Source organism: Podarcis filfolensis (assembly GCF_964270895.1).
Source record: "Podarcis filfolensis genome assembly, chromosome: 16".
NCBI classification, from domain to species: domain Eukaryota; kingdom Metazoa; phylum Chordata; class Lepidosauria; order Squamata; family Lacertidae; genus Podarcis; species Podarcis filfolensis.
Genome location: NC_139620.1, coordinates 26,912,818 through 26,932,733, shown reverse-complemented (window position 1 = coordinate 26,932,733; position 19,916 = coordinate 26,912,818). Strand labels below are relative to the sequence as shown.

The window sequence follows — 19,916 nt, the reverse complement described above, 5'->3', positions numbered from 1 at the left end:
GCCCCACTGCCCTGCTTCTAGTTGGAGGGGAGAATGTCAGGATACAAGAACAAATCACTTGACCTGGCTTCATAAGGCAGATTCACGGGTTCTGTAAGTTGTGCATGTTGAAAGTCAAATGTATTTCTGAACGATTTGGGAGCATGAGTTGCCTGCCTTTGACAAAACCCAAAGGACAGTTTGAAGAGCCGCCTCCTCCTCACCTTCTTCCCCTTATCTGGCCCTTGTCCCTGGGGTTGCTGCTTCTGTCCAGGTATCTAGTTACTGCTGCCACTGCAGTGGAAGGTGCCAAGTGTGAATGCCTTTTGGCCAAAGCCAGGGAACAATAGGATTTTTCCCAAAGGAACAGCCAAGCCTTGCACAGCTGGTCGCATCTTACAACGTCGTTGGCACAGAGGAGCTGAAAGTGATTTGGCTCAGGCCCGGCAGCCCACTTCCCAGGCAGAGAAGCAGCAGCTTAATATAGAATTGCCTGCTCTGCATCGCCTGGGAAGTGGGTTCATCATATTGGCATTATTCCCTTTTGGGCTTTGGAAGGGGTATGCTGACATCTCAACAGAAGTTGGATGTTTGCATTTCTGTCCAAACCCCCCCCCAAAAAAAGCATGTCTATTTTGAAATGGTGCTTTGGAAATGCTTTGCTTCTGGGCTCACAGCCATCCCACAAAGCTGCTTGGGAAGAAAAGCCAGCACTGAACTTGAAGCTGTCTCTTTAGGAGTGCTGGGCTGGTTTGGTTTTGGGTATCTCTCATGTTGGTTAAATCAAAATAAAATAAGCAGACTCCACTGGATGTGCCACAAAGGCCACACGTGGCTCTTCCCAGGAGTAATGGCAGTTTATAATGTGGGTATCCGGAGCCAGGACTTCCACTCCAGCCATGCTTTGTTCTCTGGAGAGCTTCTCAAGGTAATCCAGGAGCCAGAAGGAATCGGGGCAAAGATCCAAGAGTGGAAATGGTTTGTGTGTATGAGAGAGAGAGAGAGAGAGAGAGAGAGAGAGAGAGAGAGAGAGAGAGACACTAAAGCAGTCCAATAGACCAGACTTTGAGACTAAGCAAATCTCTGAAAGAAGGACGCAGTTAACTATAAACCCCTTACACCCTACATATATCTATGTACATAAATCTATAAATAGCAGTCAAAAGTATTCAGTATACAGTCGTACCTCGGTTCCTGAACACCTCGGGAGTCGGAACGTTCCGGCTTCTGAACAATCGAAAACCAGAAGTGAGTGTTCCGGCTTTTTAACATTTTGGGGGGAAGCTGAACGTCCAGTGTGGCTTCCACTGTTGTTTCTGGTGCACCTGCGCAATCGGAAGCCAATCAGAAGCCGCGCCTTGGTTTCTGAATGTTTCAGAAGCCGAACAGTCTTCTGGAACGGATTCTGTTCAACTTCTGAGGTACAACTGTATATCAGAAACTGTACATCCCAAGCACAGAGAAAGGAAAAAGTGTTCCCAAACAATGACTAAGGGCAGGTATCATCACTAACTTTTTCTTTCCAAAAACCAATCCGTAAAATCCATTACTCAGTAAACTATATTGGCTTCTCCCATGCATTCCTATATTGGCTTCTCCGATGCATGGATAAGCAGATGTTCGCGTTATCATTATAGCAACATTCAATATCCTATGAAGCCAAGTCTGAATCGGTGGTGCTGTAAACATTTCCCCAGAAGTGAGCTATTGCTGTTTCTGCTGCCACTAGCAAATTAGGAATCCCTTCAGCATTCACCCTTTTAATAGATCCTTCCAGGTAATTTTGTAAGACTTGAAGAGCTTCAGAGTCAATGGTGTTGAACTGGTTAGAGTGTCAGGCTAGAACCTGGGAGACCAGAGTTCAAATCCCCACTCAGCCATGTGAAGCTCAATGGTTGGTTACCTTGGGCCTGCCACAGTCCCTCAACCTAACAGGGTTGTTGAGAGGATAAAATGGGAAAGGAGGAGAACCATGTACTCCATCTTGACTTTCTTGGAGGGCAGGTGAGATAGAATAGCAATTAGTAATAATTTCTTTTAGCTGCTTAACATAGTATAATATCAATTGCCAATTAATTATTTTGAGGGGGCAGTTTTAAAATATGAATATAATCAGCACATGTTTATCCACAATGCCAACAGTTATTCCAAGTCAGCTTATAAAACAATATTTATGTGGGGATCACATATGACATTACCGATGCAATGTTTTTGCAAATTCATAAGATTCTCATTCTCCTGCAGCCAAAGCCATACTTTATATCTTAGCAATACCGCTAACATAAATTGTAATACCACTTCTTTTGAAATGGCTGCAATTCTTGATAGCAGGATACAGAAAAGGCTTAATGAGTGTAACTAAGTGGCCCTTTTACCCACCACCTACTTCCAATTTGGTAGCCTGGATTTCCAAACACATTTAAAGAGTGTCTGATTTGAAAATATTGATCCCTTCTAGAAATACATGGATACATTTTGTTTCTTCCAAAAAGTTATAATAAGAAACTGACTTGTTGCATATAGGCCATTTATGTTCCAGTCAAATATATCCCCCAATAGTTCTTCTTAATTAATTAATTTGTAGTAACAACAGGAAATAGGAGGAGAAAGACCTTGGATTATGTTTGGCCTCAATCTTCCTTTGCCCATATGCTACGTTCAGCTTTGAGACACAGTTTTTGACTTGCTCTTTCGATATCTTCTCTATTATACCAGACAAATAGACAGAAACCTCCCACCCTGCTCATATTCCTTTGTGTTGGTTATGCTGCATGCATCATAAAACTCTGAAGATTTTGGGACACCTGCTGCATAACCATTCTATGTTTCTTACCCCATCCCCCAAAATAAATTCAATATCTCTATCTTGCCGAACACCTGTCTTCTTTCTTAAGAGCATGGGAGTCCTGCTGGATCAAGCACCAGTCTAGTCCAGCCTTCTGTTCTCACAGTGGCCGATCAGATGCCCCAAGCGAAGCCCATCAGCAAACAGGCCCTGAGTAACTCTCCCCACTTGGGATTCCTAACAGCTGGTCTCATTCAGATGCATTTATAATAATAATATTATTATAATTTATTATTTGTACTCCACCCATCTGGCTGGGTTTCCCCAGCCACTCTGGGCAGCTTCAAACAGAGATTAAAAATACATTAAAGCATCAGTCATTAAAAACTTCCCTAAACAGGGCTGCCTTCAGATGTGTTCTAAAAGTCAGATCCTTGTTTATCTCCTTGACATCTGATGGGAGGTCGTTCCACAGGGCGGGAGCCACTACCAAGAAGGCCCTCTGCCTGGTTCCCTGTAACTTGGCTTCGCACAGTGAGGGAACCGCCAGAAGGCCCTCGGCGCTGGATCTCAGTGTCCGAGCAGAATGATGGGGGTGGACACGCTCCTTCAGGTACACTGGGCCGAGGCCATTTAGGGCTTTAAAGGTCAACACCAACACTTTGAATGGTGCTTGGAAACGTACTGCCTCTTAAGTCACAAGAGAGCTTGATAACTAAAGCATACCGGCATTCTGTTTAATTTATAATTGTTGCTGGTCCTTTCAGTCTTTTTATTGCCATCCTGAAATGTTTTTATGCTGCTTTTTTAAGTTAATGGTGTATTATCTTTTCATTTGTTTTGTGATTTTTGTTAACTGAATCAACCCACAAAAAAACTCTGGAGTGCAGTTTAATGGTCCCACCCATGGCCAATTGCAAGCACACCTGCTGAATCATTGTCTGGGTTTGATAACGGGCTGGATGAGGGCCAGTAAACAGAGTGCTGGATCCTGACAAGACAGAGGCAGTGTGTGTAGAGGTGATTGTCAGGCCTGGGAAACAGATGCGAAATCTGTTCTGGATGGAGGTGCCCTTCTTCTGAAAGAGGAGGTCCACAGCTTGCGGGTGGAAGCTCATTGATCCCTCATTGTCTCTTGGGGGCACAGAGTACCTTTTACAAGCTGGCTTGCTAATGGGTGCCGTTCTTGGGCAGAGATAGGCTGGCTGCAGTAATCTTTGTAGGGTTGACATACTGTATTATACATGGCATGGAGCCTCAACTCTGGCATCCCCTCCCTAGGGAGGCTCGGCTGTTGTCGATTTTTCAGTCTTTCCGGCATAGAGCTCACTACTTCTGAATAAAACGTAAAGAGCAATTACGGCTCATTTTACTTGCTCCCTGTGAGCATGTCCGCAAGAGTTGGCTTCCAGTGGCGTTGGGGCTGCCATATAAGCCCAGCCTCTGTGTGGTTTAGGGACTCATAACCGGAATTCTTTAGACAAAAAGAGCTTGATTTTGCCATATCCTGGGATTCTCAGTGACTGAGGTAGAGTAAGGTGCAGCTGGTTGGATGAGGAACGTTAGTAAGGGTTAAGTAGCCAAGAACTCCCAAGTCCAGTCCAGAAGTCGCAAATAGAAATGGGAAGTTATTAAAATGAAAACCAGTTGTCCCAGGCAAGAGACTTGACAGACTTCCTTTCCAAGATTTGTCTAGTTTTGGTGTCACATTTGTCTTAAGCGTGTTTGCTGTGTAGCAGAGTGTTCTAACTTGTTCTGCAGTAAATGCATGGGGAGGCCAGTGTCATTCATCCATTCAGTAGAGCAGAAAGCATCCATTCTTGTCATTTGGTGCTCTTTGTACAACTAAATGTCGCTGTTCTTGTTGTCGTCGTCGTTTTTTCCGTGCTGTCTTTTGTGTGTTTATTGTGCCTTTGTAACCAATATTGCCCGTGCTGCCTTAACCCTTTTAAAAACTCTGTTCATAGATATTCTCTCCCTGCTTTTTTATCCATCACGGCTTGCTTGAACAATAGGCCAGAACTGCAGCTTAACCGCTTTGGGGGATGAGGAATCTGTTCACTGTGGTAATGTAGAGATCCAGTTTCTGGAAAAGCTTCCTCAAGATGAGTTGCAACCCTTGGATTCCCCCACCCCCCTGCCTTAACACATGCTCTGCCTCCATCCCGTTCTGTTCTTTGCGCCAGGGACGGGCAGCCTGTGTCCCCTCCTGGATGAGGGTGATTACAACTCCCATCATCCCCTACTCTCTGACCATGCCAAACCCTGCTTTTTGCAAATGTTGTGTCTTTCATTAACACTCATAGCCTAGTCCTTGTACTTCTGGAAAAGGGCTCTTAGAAGATGTACAAAGGCTCATTAGTGGCTGGGCAGGGGGGCGGGTTTTAACTAGCCAAACATAAATTTGGTGTGCACGGATTCTGAAAACGCTGGTTCCAATGGTTGGGTCCTTGACTTTCAAATAGCACAAATAAAAGCCACTATGATCCTTTGTTTTAATTTCCGTGTATGCCTTACGCACACTGTCTATATGCTTTTGTTTGTTATTTTGTTTCCAAATTTCCAAAAATTGATTGCAGAATTTATAATCTAAGTATAACCAGAAAAGGGGGGCAGGATAATGCTAAACTAAAATACATAATTAGAATACAGTTGAAAAATTGCAGATACCGCTAATAATGCTTGAAATGCGCACTCATCCCCATGACATTCCCGTGACATCCTTATGTCATGTGACCTTGTGAGAGGTATTCTGAGGTGGGTGGTCTTCATGTAGGTCGTCTTGTTGGTGGTATGTCCACTGCAGCATCCTGATGTACGCCATAATCTCAGAGTGATACACTTGCCTTTGAGGTGACTTTGTAACCTGCAGCTGGAATGGGATTCAGACATGAGAACACGCGTCAGGCCTGATCTGCGGTGCTTCCAGCCCACATTTCTTGATGTTGGCAGTCCCCATCTGGACATTTCCCCAGATATAGTGGCTGGTGAAAATGAAGAGCATCGTCTGCCTTTGGCAACACTTCTGCTTTTCTTGTTTTTAAAACAAGCGATGCCATTCTGAATCAACTGAGCCAGGTTCTTCTGTGTTGCATATTCTGCCCACAGACGTCCTGGCTTGCGCGGTATGATCTGAGAGCTCTCCTCCCAAATCGTCAGGTAGACTCTCTGAAGACTCTCCGACATGGCGGTCTGGTGTGGTTTGATATGTAGGATGGCAGTGCTGTTGCCGAATCTCTCCATAGCCTCTTGAATATTTGGTTGATAGATGTGTAATGACTTTTCTGCAACATCCTAGACACCACCCAGATGCTTCTACAGCACCCATGGTGAGAATGAAGTGCCAGAAGAAGAAGAATGGGGTTAGACTAGATGACCCCTGGGGTCCCTTCCAACTCTACAATTCATGAATCCTCATTGGTGTCTTTCACAGACCTGCTGGCTCTGCTGAACAGGCACTGCCTCTTAACATGCAGTACAAAGCTGGTCTCTGCAGGATGGAGGCATCTCTACTCTTAGGCTGCACATCGGCTTTAGCCTTTTGGTGTTTGGGGCCTGCATTAAAGTTGTCCTTCCCACCCCCCTCCTCCATCCCCTCTTGGTGCTATTGATCAGTTGCAGGTGAAGCTCTCTTTTGTGCCTCTGTGGCTCCTACTCGGCTACTGACACTTTGGTGGAGCACTTGCTCAAAGATGACATAAAGAAAGGGACCAGATGTTGGACAGAGGGCTGGTTGTTTCCTGCTGACTGGATTTCAGTTCTTGAATCTTAACTTCTAGTAGGTGAAGCCACCTTCCGAGTGACCACCCTTAGTGGTATATCCACAAGAAGATTCACTAGCAGAGGAAGCTTGTAATTGCCTTTGAGACCTTTTCCTTGTCTCTGTATATTTTTGCCTGACACTCTCTTTGGGAACTGTTATGGGAACTCCAGATCTTAATTTGCAGCTCTTCGGCTTCTGCAGGATCTTCCATTTTTTGTGTTGCCACAACTGGTGGCATTTCTTCATCTGTAGTGGTTTTCATTTTTTATCTGTGGAATTTCACCATCTTGATAATACAGCTCTCCTATTTAGGCAGACAATTCTTCCATTGCCTTGTCTTGCAGTTGCTTCTAATTATGTAATTTCTGTAAGTTCGCTGCACCTGCATTTTTCTTCGTGTCTCTGCACTCAGCTTGATAAGAAAACTGGTCTTTTCCCTCCCCCTTCCCATCAGGTTTGAAAAGGGCATCTCAGTGCTTGGCAGATTCCTGCAGGTGGGTGGGTTATTAGAAGCTGCATTGGCCACCATCTGCCCACTTCTAAGGCATCTTCTCTTCCAAACTGACTTCCAGTCACACAAGGACTTTTGCTGCATGTCTCAGGAGGGCACAAAATGCTTGGATTTCACTGGTCTTGTGTGACAGGTTAGGCCAAGAGAGCCCTTCCTCACATACTGAAACTTCTATACATAATCAGAAGTGGCAAAAGTTTCCAATTGGCTACCCTACAATAGAAGTATCTGAAATTATTACATGGCAGAAGAGTAAATAGAAAAACAAACATACACACGCACACCCCTCCCACACACTTTTGTGAACATCCTAAGACAACATTAAGGTCCAATTGCATTTGTAAAAGGGTTTGGGGCAGAGCTTTCCAAACTTTTCATGTTGGTGGCACACTTTTTAGACATGCATCATTTCACGACACAGTAATTCAGTTTTACTAGCAAACCGGAGGTTAATATTACCCCTTTCCAGCCACAGAAGGAATGTGGGGAGGTTTGTGCGATACACCTACACACTGCAGCCAACATACTAATGTGTCGCAACACACAGTTTGGAAAGCTCTGGTTTCGGGTGAAATCAGGAATCTTGATTAGAAATGCCTCCTGCAGCACCTGTTCCTGGTCTCTGTTCATTCATCGGTTAGGTCCAGGTGGGTTGCTGCAGTGTTCCTGTGTCAAGGATCTAGCAGCAGCAGTATTACACAGAAAAGTCCGCTTCGGATCTTTCCCGACTGTAATCTTGCAACTGTCGCAGCATTTGGAAATATTGGCATTCAAAATCTGCCCCTGGCGAATGAGTCCTGGTGGAGCCAGACCAGATTTTGGATTATGCCATCCGTTTGCTTCCAGAGAAAAAAGCTGCCCAGCGCTGTGTCTCAAATGGAGCATTGCTCCTGAAGGGGGGATGCTCTGTGTGGAAACTGCTGAATTCTCCTAGACGGAATCTGCAGAAACAGCAAGGTGAGGCTAAGGGTAGGAAAGGTGAATGGGCCGCCTTGGCTGGAAATGGAGGAAGGGCAGTGAGGATTGCAGGCACAGCCTTGATAAGGCCAAGAGCAGGAGGAGGAGAGGAGGAGGAGGCACCGAGTCCTTGATGTACAAGGTGGGTGGAAGTTTGTGTGGAGAGACGGCCCTGGGAGCCCCCTCATGCTTGCCCTCCTTTCCCTCCTGCAGACCGGAGTCAGGATAGCACGGCGGTGGTGCTCTCTGATTCCAACTCCACCCAAGACATGTTCACTGAGGTTGCCAGCTCTCAAGACAGTGCGAAGAAGCCTTTTCCAGAGAGGAGGCCTTTTGTGTCCCCTTCGGAAGCTGTCACCACCGCTGCTGGCAAAGAGGCCCCAGGACCTGCAGAGGAAAGGGGTAGGTCATTCCTGGTGTGTGAAGATCTGTGTGTATGAGAGAGAGAGAGAGAGAGAGAGAGAGAGAGAGAGAGAGAGAGAGCGCATTGCTTAGCACAGCTTGAGCGGCTGGAGCAAGTGCACACTTTTCTTCCTGCAGCAGCAAGTGGTTGTTGCTGCCAGAGAGAAAGGAGTAGTGAATAGCGGACTGAGGGCGGGGGGCGGGACAGCAGCTTCCTCCTAGGAGAGAGGGACAAAGCTGTTCCTGATGGGTCCTGAGCACCTCCTTCCTCTCCTGAGCTACTCTGACGGAAGCAAGAACAAGCCAAGGGAACGTCTTCTCCTGGCCGTGCATTTCACGTCTTTGCGCACATGGGGTTTTCCTTATCTTCAAATTTGTGGGTTTTTTTTAACTGTTTGTAACATCCTTCGACGGAGGAAGAATGATGGTGGCTTCTGTGTCAGCTGGGTCCGAAGCAGATGCTGATGCTGCCCTATCTGTTTTGACAACTCCAGGGAAGCCGGAGGAGCAGCCCTTAGAGAGCTCAGAGTCCTGCCACGTGGCTGAGCAGAAGCTGGACCATCAGGCCCCGCCCCCCGGGGTCCCCCCCAAAGCCCCTGCCCCCTCGCTTTCCCAGTGGGACACCAAGCGGCGGGCTGTGCCCAGTGGGGAGCAGTTTCCCCAGAGCCTCCCTGTGGACCTGGAGGAGCAGCGCAAGTTCCTGACGGAGCACTGCATCACCTCCTTCCGCCTCTGCCTCAGCCGCTTCCCTCAGCACTACAAGAGTCTCTACAGGCTGGCCTACCTCTATGCCTACAGCACAACCCATAAGGTAAGCGGTGGTGGTGGGAGAGTAGGGCTGAGCGCTGCCCCTCTCACGTGACATTGCTCTTCTCACTGTCCAGGCCTAGAGCCCCTGTGGGTGGTGGACAGGTGGCATTCCCTAAGCAGCAGCAGCAGCAGTGCCTTGTGGCGGGGAAAGCCTCTGCTCTGGGACTGGGAGGAGCAACACCAGCAACCAGGAGCTCTCAAGATCTTCTGGGATGAAATCAAAATCCCTTCTGCTCTTTGCCACAGCAGCAACACTCCAGTTTGGCCTTACCTGAAAGCAAGAACCAGCTGCCCCTGTATCATCCTGTGAGTTAGAACCTGGAATGAGCAGGAGTTGCCCCTTTGCTCCCCACCTTCAACCTCCACAGGGAGAAGCTGACTTTGCAGTGTCCATATGACAGGGCAATGTTAGCACAGTCCCTGTAGTGGCTGCCTGCTGAGCGTGCACTTCTAGTGTAGCTGTGCTGGCCATTGTATTGGCTGTGATGTGGCCGGTAAGATGAGGAGGGATGCCCACTGCAGCCGTTTGCTGCCTCTTACCTCCTGGCAGTTCTGCACCTAAATAAATAACTAATTCTGTACGACGACGTCCCATTTGTGTGTTCAGAACAGCTAAACCCTGCAACCTGTGGAAAATTGTAGGAATTCAGCAAACTTCGCCTTTGTCTCACTTACTGCTTCTGCTTTGGCTGGTGGTAGTAGGGTGAGGAGGGAGGAGCTGTTAGGCACTGAAAGCCCCATTCCTAGTTATGAAACATCTCATGCCCCCTCCCCAGCTTCTGAGATTCTGCCAGGCATCAGCCCCTCTCGTACAAGCAGGCCTGTGTCTCGGGAGCCAATAAGCGCTTGGTTTACAAAGAAGCAGGCTCAGGGAAGAGGGAAAGCTACCAGACAGCTGAATCCTGCACTGTGCTCTGTGCTTGGATTCCAGGTGCACAGCTCAGCTGATGTTTTGTATGCACACAATTCCCCAAAATTGCCTAACTTTCTGTTTGCTTTTAAGGCTTCCAAGCTCGCCTTGGGAGTCTTCTTGTACTCTCGGTGTTCATGCACTTTGATGTGGAGGCATTCAAATTAACAGGAACAATAAGAATGCTCAGTTGAGGTGAGCGACCGATCAGGGCTTCCTTCCCCCACCTAGAGCCCTCCAGAGGGCTTCCAGACAGCTCCCATCAGCCCCAGCCAGCACAGGGTACAATGGTGGGGCTGGCAGGAGTGGGTCCAGAACATTGGAGGGCACCAGGATGGGGAGGGCTGTTGAGAAATTGGAGTTATGGGGGTGCTGGCAATTTGAAAATATGTATTTCAACTGTACTACAAAAGCCTGGCATTATTGGAGAGCGGGGAGGCAAATTTTGTGGTTGTTCAGTATGGAGGGGCACTGGGTGTATCCCCTGCTTGTTCCCAGGCAGTGGTCCGGGGACTGGGTGCTTGGTCTCTGGTCAAAATGAGGCTGGTCCTTCGCTGGACGAGGAGGCCCCCAACCCTTCTCTCCTGAGGCTGGGGAGGGGCTTCTCTGCATGGCTATATACATGCTCTCCATCACCTCACTGAACCAAATGTGAGACTAAACACCAGTTGTTGCACGGAGCACCCTCCCCTCTGGTGCCATTGAGGGAGCTGCTGCGTTGTCTTGGGATGTTCACAAACATTCTTAACTGTGAGGAGGGGAGGAAGGCAGGCCTGGGGGCCTAAGGGGCAGGGGGAGGCTGTGGCAGATGTGCTGGTTGAGCAGTGGGAGAGGAAAGGAAGGGAGGAAAGAGGAGGCTTCATCTGCAATAACCAAACATCCCCTCCACCTCTCTCCCTCCAACTCCTGCTTCCCCTGCGCTGTCCTATATAGAATCTTCAGTGGGCTCGCGATGTGTTGCTAGGCAGCAGTCTCCCATGGCAGCAGCTGAAGCACATGCCAGCACAGGGTCTCTTCTGCGAGAGGAACAAGACCAATTTCTTCAATGTAAGTTGCCTGTACCTGAAACTTGTGGCTGTTTGTTTGTGTTTACATCTTTTGTATACTGCCCAATTAAGAGTGCCCTCTGAGCAGCTAATTCCCCGCCCCCCTTCTCATTTTACATCTCCTTTTCATCAGGTAAGTCTGTTAGGAGGCCACCTTCAAAGCAGAGAAGAATTTGCAGCAAAGCAAAATGTGTGCCCAGGGAGGAGTGATGCTTAACAGAGGCACAACTGCTTTCTTCTCCTGCATGGAAAGATCCAAGGGGAGGGCAAAGGGTCTTGACATCCTTCCCATTCAGTGGCTAGCACACATCTTGAGCTCCCAAGAGTTTCTGGCCAGACTAAGGAAGCTGCTTGAACCCTGTTAGCAAACTTCTGTTGCTCTCCCACATGTGCATGAGGTGGACTTGTGAATGAAGCTGTCTACAGTAGAGAGGGCTTGTTGACTGGTTAGTAGCTGTCATGGCCTTTGGCTAGCACAAAAAACTTACTGAATGAATGAATGAATGAATGAATGAATGAATGAATGAATGAATGACTGGTTAGTTGGCCCCTGGAAGGGAGAAGAGGCTCTGCCTGAGGAAGGTTGTGGTGGGGTCTTGCAGGCTCTTCTCTTTAAGTAAAATGCTTCTGCCCTGCTTTTCTGCCTGACAGCAGTACTCCACAGAAAGAAAATTAACACACACACATAAGATTAAAGAAAAAATGAGGCCATGTTAGGTCTAGTTGTGGACGACTCTGGGGTTGCACGCTCATCTCGCTCTAAAGGCCGAGGGAGCCGGCGTTTGTCCGCAGACAGCTTCCAGGTCATGTGGCCAGCATGACTAAGCCACTTCTGGCAAACCGGAACAGCGCACAGAAACACCGTTTTCCTTCCCGCTGGAGCGGTACCTATTTATCTACTTGCACTTTGACGTGCTTTCGAACTGCTAGGTTGGCAGGAGCAGGGACCTTCTGATCGGCAAGCCCTAGGCTCACAGACCACAGCGCCACTCATGTCCCCCTGTCAATAAGTACTGAAATATAAAAGCAGAAACAGGAATTCAGGGGAGCTGGCAAATGCACCCGAGTTTAAGCAACACCGAACCAAGCAGAACTTGGGGGGGGGGGGCGGGAAGTGTGTATGTAGAAGAGAGAAAAAGAGATTTTGCAACCCTTAAGTTGCCTTCATGTCTGATGGTGATTTGTAAAATGGTATTTCTTGCAGGGTTGATATAAAGGGCAATGAGGGGAGAAATGTAACATTCTCTCCACACCTTAAAGCAGAGCCTGAATGCTGGTGGCTATTCTGGAGCTGTAGTGAAGTACAGAGAGAAAATTGGGGCTGAAAGATCAAGGCAGAAGCTGTTTGGGTGCCGCCTAGTGAGCAAAACACACACACATACACACGACTGAAGGTGTTTAATGTTTCCAAGGCACGGAAGTCCTTAACACAAGATTTCCATGCCTTTTGGTGGCTGAGTTAAGTTGTCAACATCTTTTCTTTTAAATGGTTGTTTTTGTGATCCTAGAATTCTAGTTCCTTGCCTTGTCAGATCAACTTGCTCCATACGGTCCATGACTTGCACCCCACTTTTTTCTTCCTCAGAGTGAAGGATGCTAGATGGGTGCTTAACTTGCTCACCTATGAAAGGTTAACAACAGTTGTGGATTATTTCACTTTACATGGACAACAACCAAGCAGAGCAAGAGAGGGTTGGCCAAAGGGTTCCTCCGTCTTCTGCGTTGTAGATCGTGTATATTATGCCTGGTGCCATATTCTGTAAAACATTTATGATAGCACTGTGTAAAAAAAGAAATAGCTCCACACTGCTGGCTGCGACTTCTGCTGCAGGGCTAATTCCTTGGGGTCTGGTCTTCTCCCCGGTTTTGTGCCACGCTGGGGTGCTCTTCACTTTCGCCCCCAGGAGACTAGCTGGAAGAAGAACCCATTTCCCCTTCTTATTCTTCATCATCTTTTTCAAACCTTCCCGTCATCTTTTACCTCTTCATCAACAGGAGAATTTTCTAGGTCTGCCAGGGAGGGATGCGTGAAATGTGTGGCTGCTGTTGCCGCCAGAATCCCTTTTCCTCCTCCGCACGGGAGCTGAGCCTTTTCAGCAGCCTTCCGCCCCCAACCCCTTAAAGGGTTGGGGTTGGAATTGCTTCACTGTGTGGGAGAGCCTGGAGGGAAACCAGCCAATTCCCCTCCTTTCTCTGCCATCGCTGCCGTCATTAGGAGTCAGGATATCACCCTGCCCCCGGGTCAGTGTCCCTGGGCCAGTTGTCATCTTTCAAACACTCCTTCCTTGCAGCTATTTCTGCCAGAAAAGGGTCAGGGTTTGATTCTTCTGCAATCCACACTCACCTCTCCATGTGCCAGGAGAAATGGGGGTGTTGCAGCCTGGAGTCAGCTCTGGCTCCTACAGATTGCAGTGCAGTGTTTTTCCATCCCAAGAAGTCTCAGATATGCAGGACCATCCAGATATGCATCCAACATACAGCCACTTTCCCAGTCCCTGACAGCTCATCATTTGTCTTCACTCATGTACCATGGGGGGTAGGAGGAGTCAGCAAGTCTCTGTCTAGCCCAGCCTTGGCTTCCCAGATGTTGTTGGGCTACAAGTCTCATCTTCCATAGCCAGCAGAGGGGGATGATGGGAGTGGTAGTCCAACATCTGGACATCTGGTAACCCAAGGTTGAGAAAAGCTGGGCTAGCCTATGAGGTGCAGCCTCATAGGGGATCACAGGCCACTCTCTACCAGGGGTGATGATGGTTCCCATCGGCAGGATTCAGATATCAGCCTCCCCTCAAGAAAATCTACAGGGCAGCTACCTGGACTTCACCATATCACCATTCACTGGGCATCAGACAGGTCCCCCTTTGCCGGTGTGGCCTTTGGCCAGAAGGTGCTGCTGACGGTCCTGTGCTGTGTAGGTAGGGGTCTGCCTGCTCTGGGATTCTGGGGCTCCTTATTTACTTCCTTCTGCTGTGGAGTGGAGACACTTCTCTACCAGCAGAGAAAGGAACATGGGGACCTACCAGGATGTTTCTTATGGTTGGTCTGCGGAGGGTGTCCGCCTTCACCCCAATTCTCAGCTCCAAAGGAAGGATGCTCCCGTCTTGGCTCACAGGGATTTTAGTCAAGGGTAGTTTGAGGGCTGGGTGGAGAAGTTTGCGTCTGCTATACTCTCTCTCCTCCTCCTCTGCTCTTGTTCTGTTGCTACCATTGCTGGGTCAATATAATTCTTCGGGCTTTTTGTTGCGTCTGTTGCATTAGTGCTAGGGGCTTCCTCCTAGCAGATATTTCAAGTTTGTTTAGAACGTAAATTATATTATCTATGGATAAGAACCATTTGAAGACTAATTGAAGTGGATTTGAAAACAGAATTGTGATGTGTGGGGTTTTTTAAACAGAAAGATGCTACGCTGCAGATGAGCAGTCGTGTCTTGTAGCTGCACAGAGGAGCAGATTCCCGCCTTCTTGTTGGCTTGTTCAGTGGACAGTTGAGTTGAGGTCATATTATGATTTCCTGTCAGAAAGCAGGAACGAGGCAAGGATTCCCCATGAGGTGCGCTTGGGATAGGATCTGCAGATCAGTGCAATTGTGTCATCAAGTTCAGTTATGCAGATATGAGCCCTGACTTGTGTCTAGCGTATGTGTGTGCTGGGCCAGGCTTTCCCTTGGGAACAGTAGCTAAATAATGTGCCCTCTTTTTATAAGAGTGAACTACTGTCACGATTGGGTTTAGGAGCTGCCCATCACTTCCACTTCTGGTTTGTCAGCACAATGTCAGCCACTGTGGCACTGTTTTCTCCTCCACACACAAAATATTCATGGGATAAAAAGGTGCAGAGAAATTGGTACTTCTCTAAGGAGATTCAGGTAGTTGGGATTCTGCTTTCATCGTCAGCATCCTCCTAATCGCCAAGTGATTTAGGCTTTCCATCTTAGGTGGATGAAGGCTTCTGCAGTCCATCTTATTTCCTAGAGCAGGTTCCAATAGCCTTGGCTGGGGCAGATGCTGCTTATTCTTCCAGAATCTGGCTTTATGGCACTGCTCTTTTCATGCAATGTATAGACAAGGCTTCTGAAAGTCTCCCTCTAATAATGTATTGTATAAATGTGTTATACAGAAACGGACAAGGAGAAACTGAAAATTGATGGGAGGTTTTAAAAAGAAAAACAGGATCTGGGCTCAAACTGTGAGTCATGTTTTTGAAATCAGCTGTGTTCATGACCCAATCAAGTTTCTGAAGACTGTTGCCACCAAGTTGGCTGCTGCAGATAGCGTCGGTGTTGTGCTGGGTCAAGCAGCTGGGTGTGCTGCTGGTCAAGCAGCAGATTTTGCTGGTTTAAAAAAAACAAACCCAAAAAACAAAGAAATCACCTGGGTTCTCTTGTTGGGGCCTTGATCGAAGCCTTTCAGTGGGAGCTGGAGAGAGTTAGCTCTAGAAACAACAGGTGACTCTCCCCAAAAAGCGACCTGGGGTGAAGTTTTTTGTCCTCCGTGCCTGGTTCCATGCGGAGGTGGGGGTTTTTTTGGCTGAGCGAAGCGTGAAACGGGCCAGAAATTCTTGGAAGCCTTCAAAGGCCGGGCAGAGCTGCCGCTGCTGCTGCTTTGATGCAGGCAACGCTGGAACCCGAAAGTGCCCCGGAGAGGCGACGCGTATTTTCCTGGCTGCGCGGCCACTTCGCTCGGGGGAGCAGGTGCCCAAGGGGGGTAAACGGGCGGCGGCCGCGGTGCTACAGCCGGTCCTTCGTGGTGACGTTGGTGGGGTGCCCTAGAGGAGAGGGAGAGCGAAGTTTGCGCAGCCCGGCCGAGGCAGAAGCTGGCGGCGCCGCCGCTTGGCTTTGCGCTCTGGCTTCCCTCCGGCGCGGGGGTGTCGGGGAGCTCCGCCTCTCCTCTCTCTCGCTGGCTGGCTGCCTTCCTGGCGGGGCTTCTCGGGGGCGGAGAGCCACGTGACGGGCGCCGTCTCGGGGAAGAGCCCCCGATGGCAGCGCCAGCGATGGGCAGCGCGGCGGCTCCCGCTGCCGCCGCGGGGCCTGCCGCTTCGCCTCCGCGCCGCCGCGGGGGAGCCTTCTCCGGGGCGCGGCAGGAGGCGGCCTTGCGGGCGGCCAGCCCCAGCACCACCACCAGGGCGCGCAGCTGCCGGGAGCCGCCCTGCGCCCAGCATGGTGAGAGCGAGCGAAGGGGAAGCCCCCGCCTCGAGGTAGCCTCGGGGCTCGGCTGCGCAGCGCCCGGCCTTGTTTGGACGGGGGACTGCGGGGGAAGCCCCGGGAGGCGGGCGGGGGCGGCCCCTGGGCTGGCCGGATTGCGTGGGAGGAGGAGGAGGGGGCCTGCCGAGCGGAGCGCCGCCTCCGCCTGCAAATCGCGCGGGTTTCCAGTTAGCAGCGACGCGGCTCTCTTTCCTCGGCTACCGTCGCCTTGGTTTAGGTTGCGTAGGTGCCGATGGAGCCTTCCCTGCGCCCGCCACCTGCCGGGGAGCCCGATCGCTTGGCCCGCCGCTCCGCTGCTGACGAGGAAGACGAGGGCGCCGGGCGCAGCTCTGCTGCTCTGACTTCCCAGGGGAAGAAATGCGCGGCTCTTTCCGGCCCTGGAAGCGGAGCTGGCTGGGGCTTGCAGGGAGGTGTAGGTGAGGAAACGACGGAGCGCTGGCCGGGCGTGGAGCCCCGGAGAGGCTCCTTCTCTGAAACCTCTCTGGCGGTGCCGTGGGTCCACTGGAAACAAGAGTCGTCGTCTCCAAGCTCTTGGGATGTTGTAAATCCCTTGAGCCCGATCGGAGGTGCGCTGCTGGTGGCTGCTCCGGTGTTTGTGGTCTGTGCCCCAAAGAGCCTTCCCAATTGGTCCAGCCGAGGTGGAGGATGGAAAGAACGAGGGAGGGAGGGGTATAGGGAGGAGGGCAGGGGGAGACAACTGCTGGCCAGCATTTGTCTGTCCATTGAAAGCACATTTCCCACCCCCCTCCGAAAGAATCCCGGGAACTAAGTTTATTCAGGGCACTCTGAATTGTAGCTCTGGGAGGGGTAAACTAGAGGTCCCAGAATTCTTTGGGGGCACACTCAAATGCGCCTTGAATGTATGGTTAGTATGGAATGTTAGTCCAGGAGAAGCTTTGGACTATGTGAGAATGTGGTTGCAAAAGTGCCATGGGGTATGCATTGGGTAGTGTCTTAGTGGCACACAGCACACACTCTTCACCTTCCTTTCTTTTTTTTTAATCTTCCATCATTTTGTGGACTCTTGTTTGTTTAAGAAACATTTCTGGAAGGCTGGGAATTCAGTTGCCTCTTGGGAACTGAATTACTTGTGTAGCCTTTTACAAAAAAAAAGCCTGGAGGACTTCTGTTTGTTTAGCCCTTTGAGTCCTGTGTACATTACCTTCTCAATGGGCATCTTCTCTGGATTTTTTAGTTTGCTTTGTCAAGTCTGCAAATAGCTCTATTCAAGCCTAGAAAAGTCCTTATACTTGCCCTTTGCATGATGTCTTGGATAACAAAGTTAAGATCAGGAATGTCTGCCCTGCAATGGAATGTCACGGTTTGTTTGTTTACATGTTCTCTGTGCCTCATGAAGCCTTTCAGTTTCAGCTTGGAAATCCTGAATGAATTAATTCCAGTTGCATTTCATATATTGAAACTGCAGGTGGGGAAGAAACTTTTGTCCAAAGCTGTCACTAGGCCTTCTCAGAGACCCAGAGAGGCCCTGGCCACTTTCTGCTTTGAGGCGCCCTAGATAGAATAAAAATTAAAGTGGCAACCCAAAAACAAGGCATGAAAAATAAAATGAGGTATATTCACAAGTGCTGTTTTAGCTGTGAGCATGTGCCACATTTGGGTCAGGTGTGCATAAAAACAGGTTGTGAAACTCACGGAATGCCAAAAATTGAAAAAAAATGCCTACATATGAGGCCCCCTTTGAGGTTGTTGCCCTGGGCCAAACAGCCCTCCTATCGCTTGCAATATCTGCTTCCCACCGTTGATGGTTTCCTCCTGGTTTCTTCCCCTGTGCAGGGAATCTGGCGCATCCCCGTGGATGAAATTGATCGCCCTGGTAGCTTTGCCTCTCACATGAATCGCTCCATCGTCCTTCTGCTCAACGTCTTGTCGCAGCTCAAGGATTACAACACCCTGCTGAAAGTCTCATCTATGCTGCAGAGGACCCCCGACCAGGGAAAGTGAGGATGGCCCAGGTTTCTTGTTTCTGGCTTGAAATGCTAAGATGCTGACCGACACCCCCACCCCACCCCCCGTGGCCGAAACCCTTATTAGCTCTTACATATATTAGTTAGAGAATAACAATGGTTGGTTTGCAAAAGTGATTGTTTTTGGCCTTGAAGCCTCACTGTCTAGACTGAACAAGCTGTATCTTGGCTTTAATGCAGAGCAGTTCGTCAAAGGCCAAATCCGGGCACTTTCCTCCCCACTGTATACCCTGCAAATCTCTTGTCATTTGTAGGTCCCCTTCAGCTGCTCTCAGTGTTGAAAATGAATATTAAAAATCCTTTCCAGGAAAGGAGAGAAGCAAAAAGATAGGAAGAGGATACAGGTGAGGGTGGGGGAATAGAGATTACAGAGGTGCTGGTTCCTGGCTTTTGTACTCTTGGAGGCCTTTTGGAAGTTATTCCCACCACAAGAGTTCAGCAAATAACATCAACTGCATTTCCAGCACCTCAGAAACCACTCTTCCATCTTTGACTGCTCAAAGTAATTGAGCTCTTAAGGTGGGAATATGCTCGTTTTGAAGAAGCATGTGGTGTGCGTGTGTCACAGATCAAAATCGCAGATAGGCTCCCTCACATCTTTCTTTGACAGTAGCAACAGCAGTTAACAGTTCCATATTTCCATCCTTTTTGCTTTTTCTCGTTTTGTACATCGGATGGCATTGCTGGGATCTCTTTCCTTCCCCCCATAAACTGACAGTGTAGATCCTTCGCTGGCTTTAATGATTTCGAGGTCTTTTAGCAGAGCTAAATGAAAGACACTCAGTCCTGATTCCTTTCAATAGAGCAACTTTCAGGACCACATTTAAAGTTCTCTGCATAAGGACACTGCCTCATACTGAAATAGGTGGACTCAATATCGCCTGCACTGACTGGAGATGTCAATGAGGATTGAACCTGCGACCTTCTCCAGGCAAAGCAGGCCCCTTCCCCCTGCACTCTGGCCCCTTCCCCACAATGGTAAGGGTCTCAATCCCCTGCGCATCCCTCAGTCAAGAGGCAGGCTGAGCACCTTCCAGTGGCCAAAAGCAGATGAACTGAAATATTTCATTTGGGGGAGGGGGTGGAATCAATGAAGTGCGGTTTAAATGTTACATTCAAGCATATTCAATTCAAGCTTTGCTGCAGAATCAATGTTTTCTGGACGGCTTGAAAATTGATTAGATTTCAAGAAAAACACATGAAGGCTCTGAAGAGTGCCAGCATACTAAATTTAGCGTGGGTTAACAGCTGTGCTCATAAATATATCTGCTTCCTAGGGATGGCCCCTTGGAAAAAGTTAATAACCGCTTTATGTTAGATTTGACTGACATCCTATCTCTTCCAGTTCCCCTGTTTGGCATGTATTGCGTGCATTCATTGTGCTAATAATTAATTTTATGAAACAATGCATTTCTAAAAAGAAGAAATCTTCCGCCCACATCACTGCTGGCTTCTGGCTGCTGTCGGTTCTTTGGGTGGAAAGTGGTTTAGGGAGCCAGCGTGGTAGAGCAGTGCTATGGTATAGGGGGAAAGGGGGGCAGGCAGGAAAAACAGTTCATCAGTTCCAT

At 48.9% G+C, this 19,916-nt stretch overlaps 1 protein-coding gene across 6 annotated transcripts in view; it reads left to right on the top strand.

The window, feature by feature from the left end:
- The window catches only part of CABIN1 (calcineurin binding protein 1), a 57,351-nt gene that overhangs the window by 19,353 nt on the left and 18,082 nt on the right, over positions 1-19,916 (top strand). For all 6 annotated transcript variants that reach the window (XM_083589653.1, XM_083589651.1, XM_083589656.1 and 3 more), the window contains exons 27-30: positions 8,209-8,397; positions 8,892-9,208; positions 11,051-11,164; positions 18,158-18,321. In XM_083589653.1, the coding sequence (XP_083445779.1) occupies positions 8,209-8,397; positions 8,892-9,208; positions 11,051-11,164; positions 18,158-18,321 (784 nt within the window). The remainder of the gene's footprint in view (positions 1-8,208; positions 8,398-8,891; positions 9,209-11,050; positions 11,165-18,157; positions 18,322-19,916) is intronic.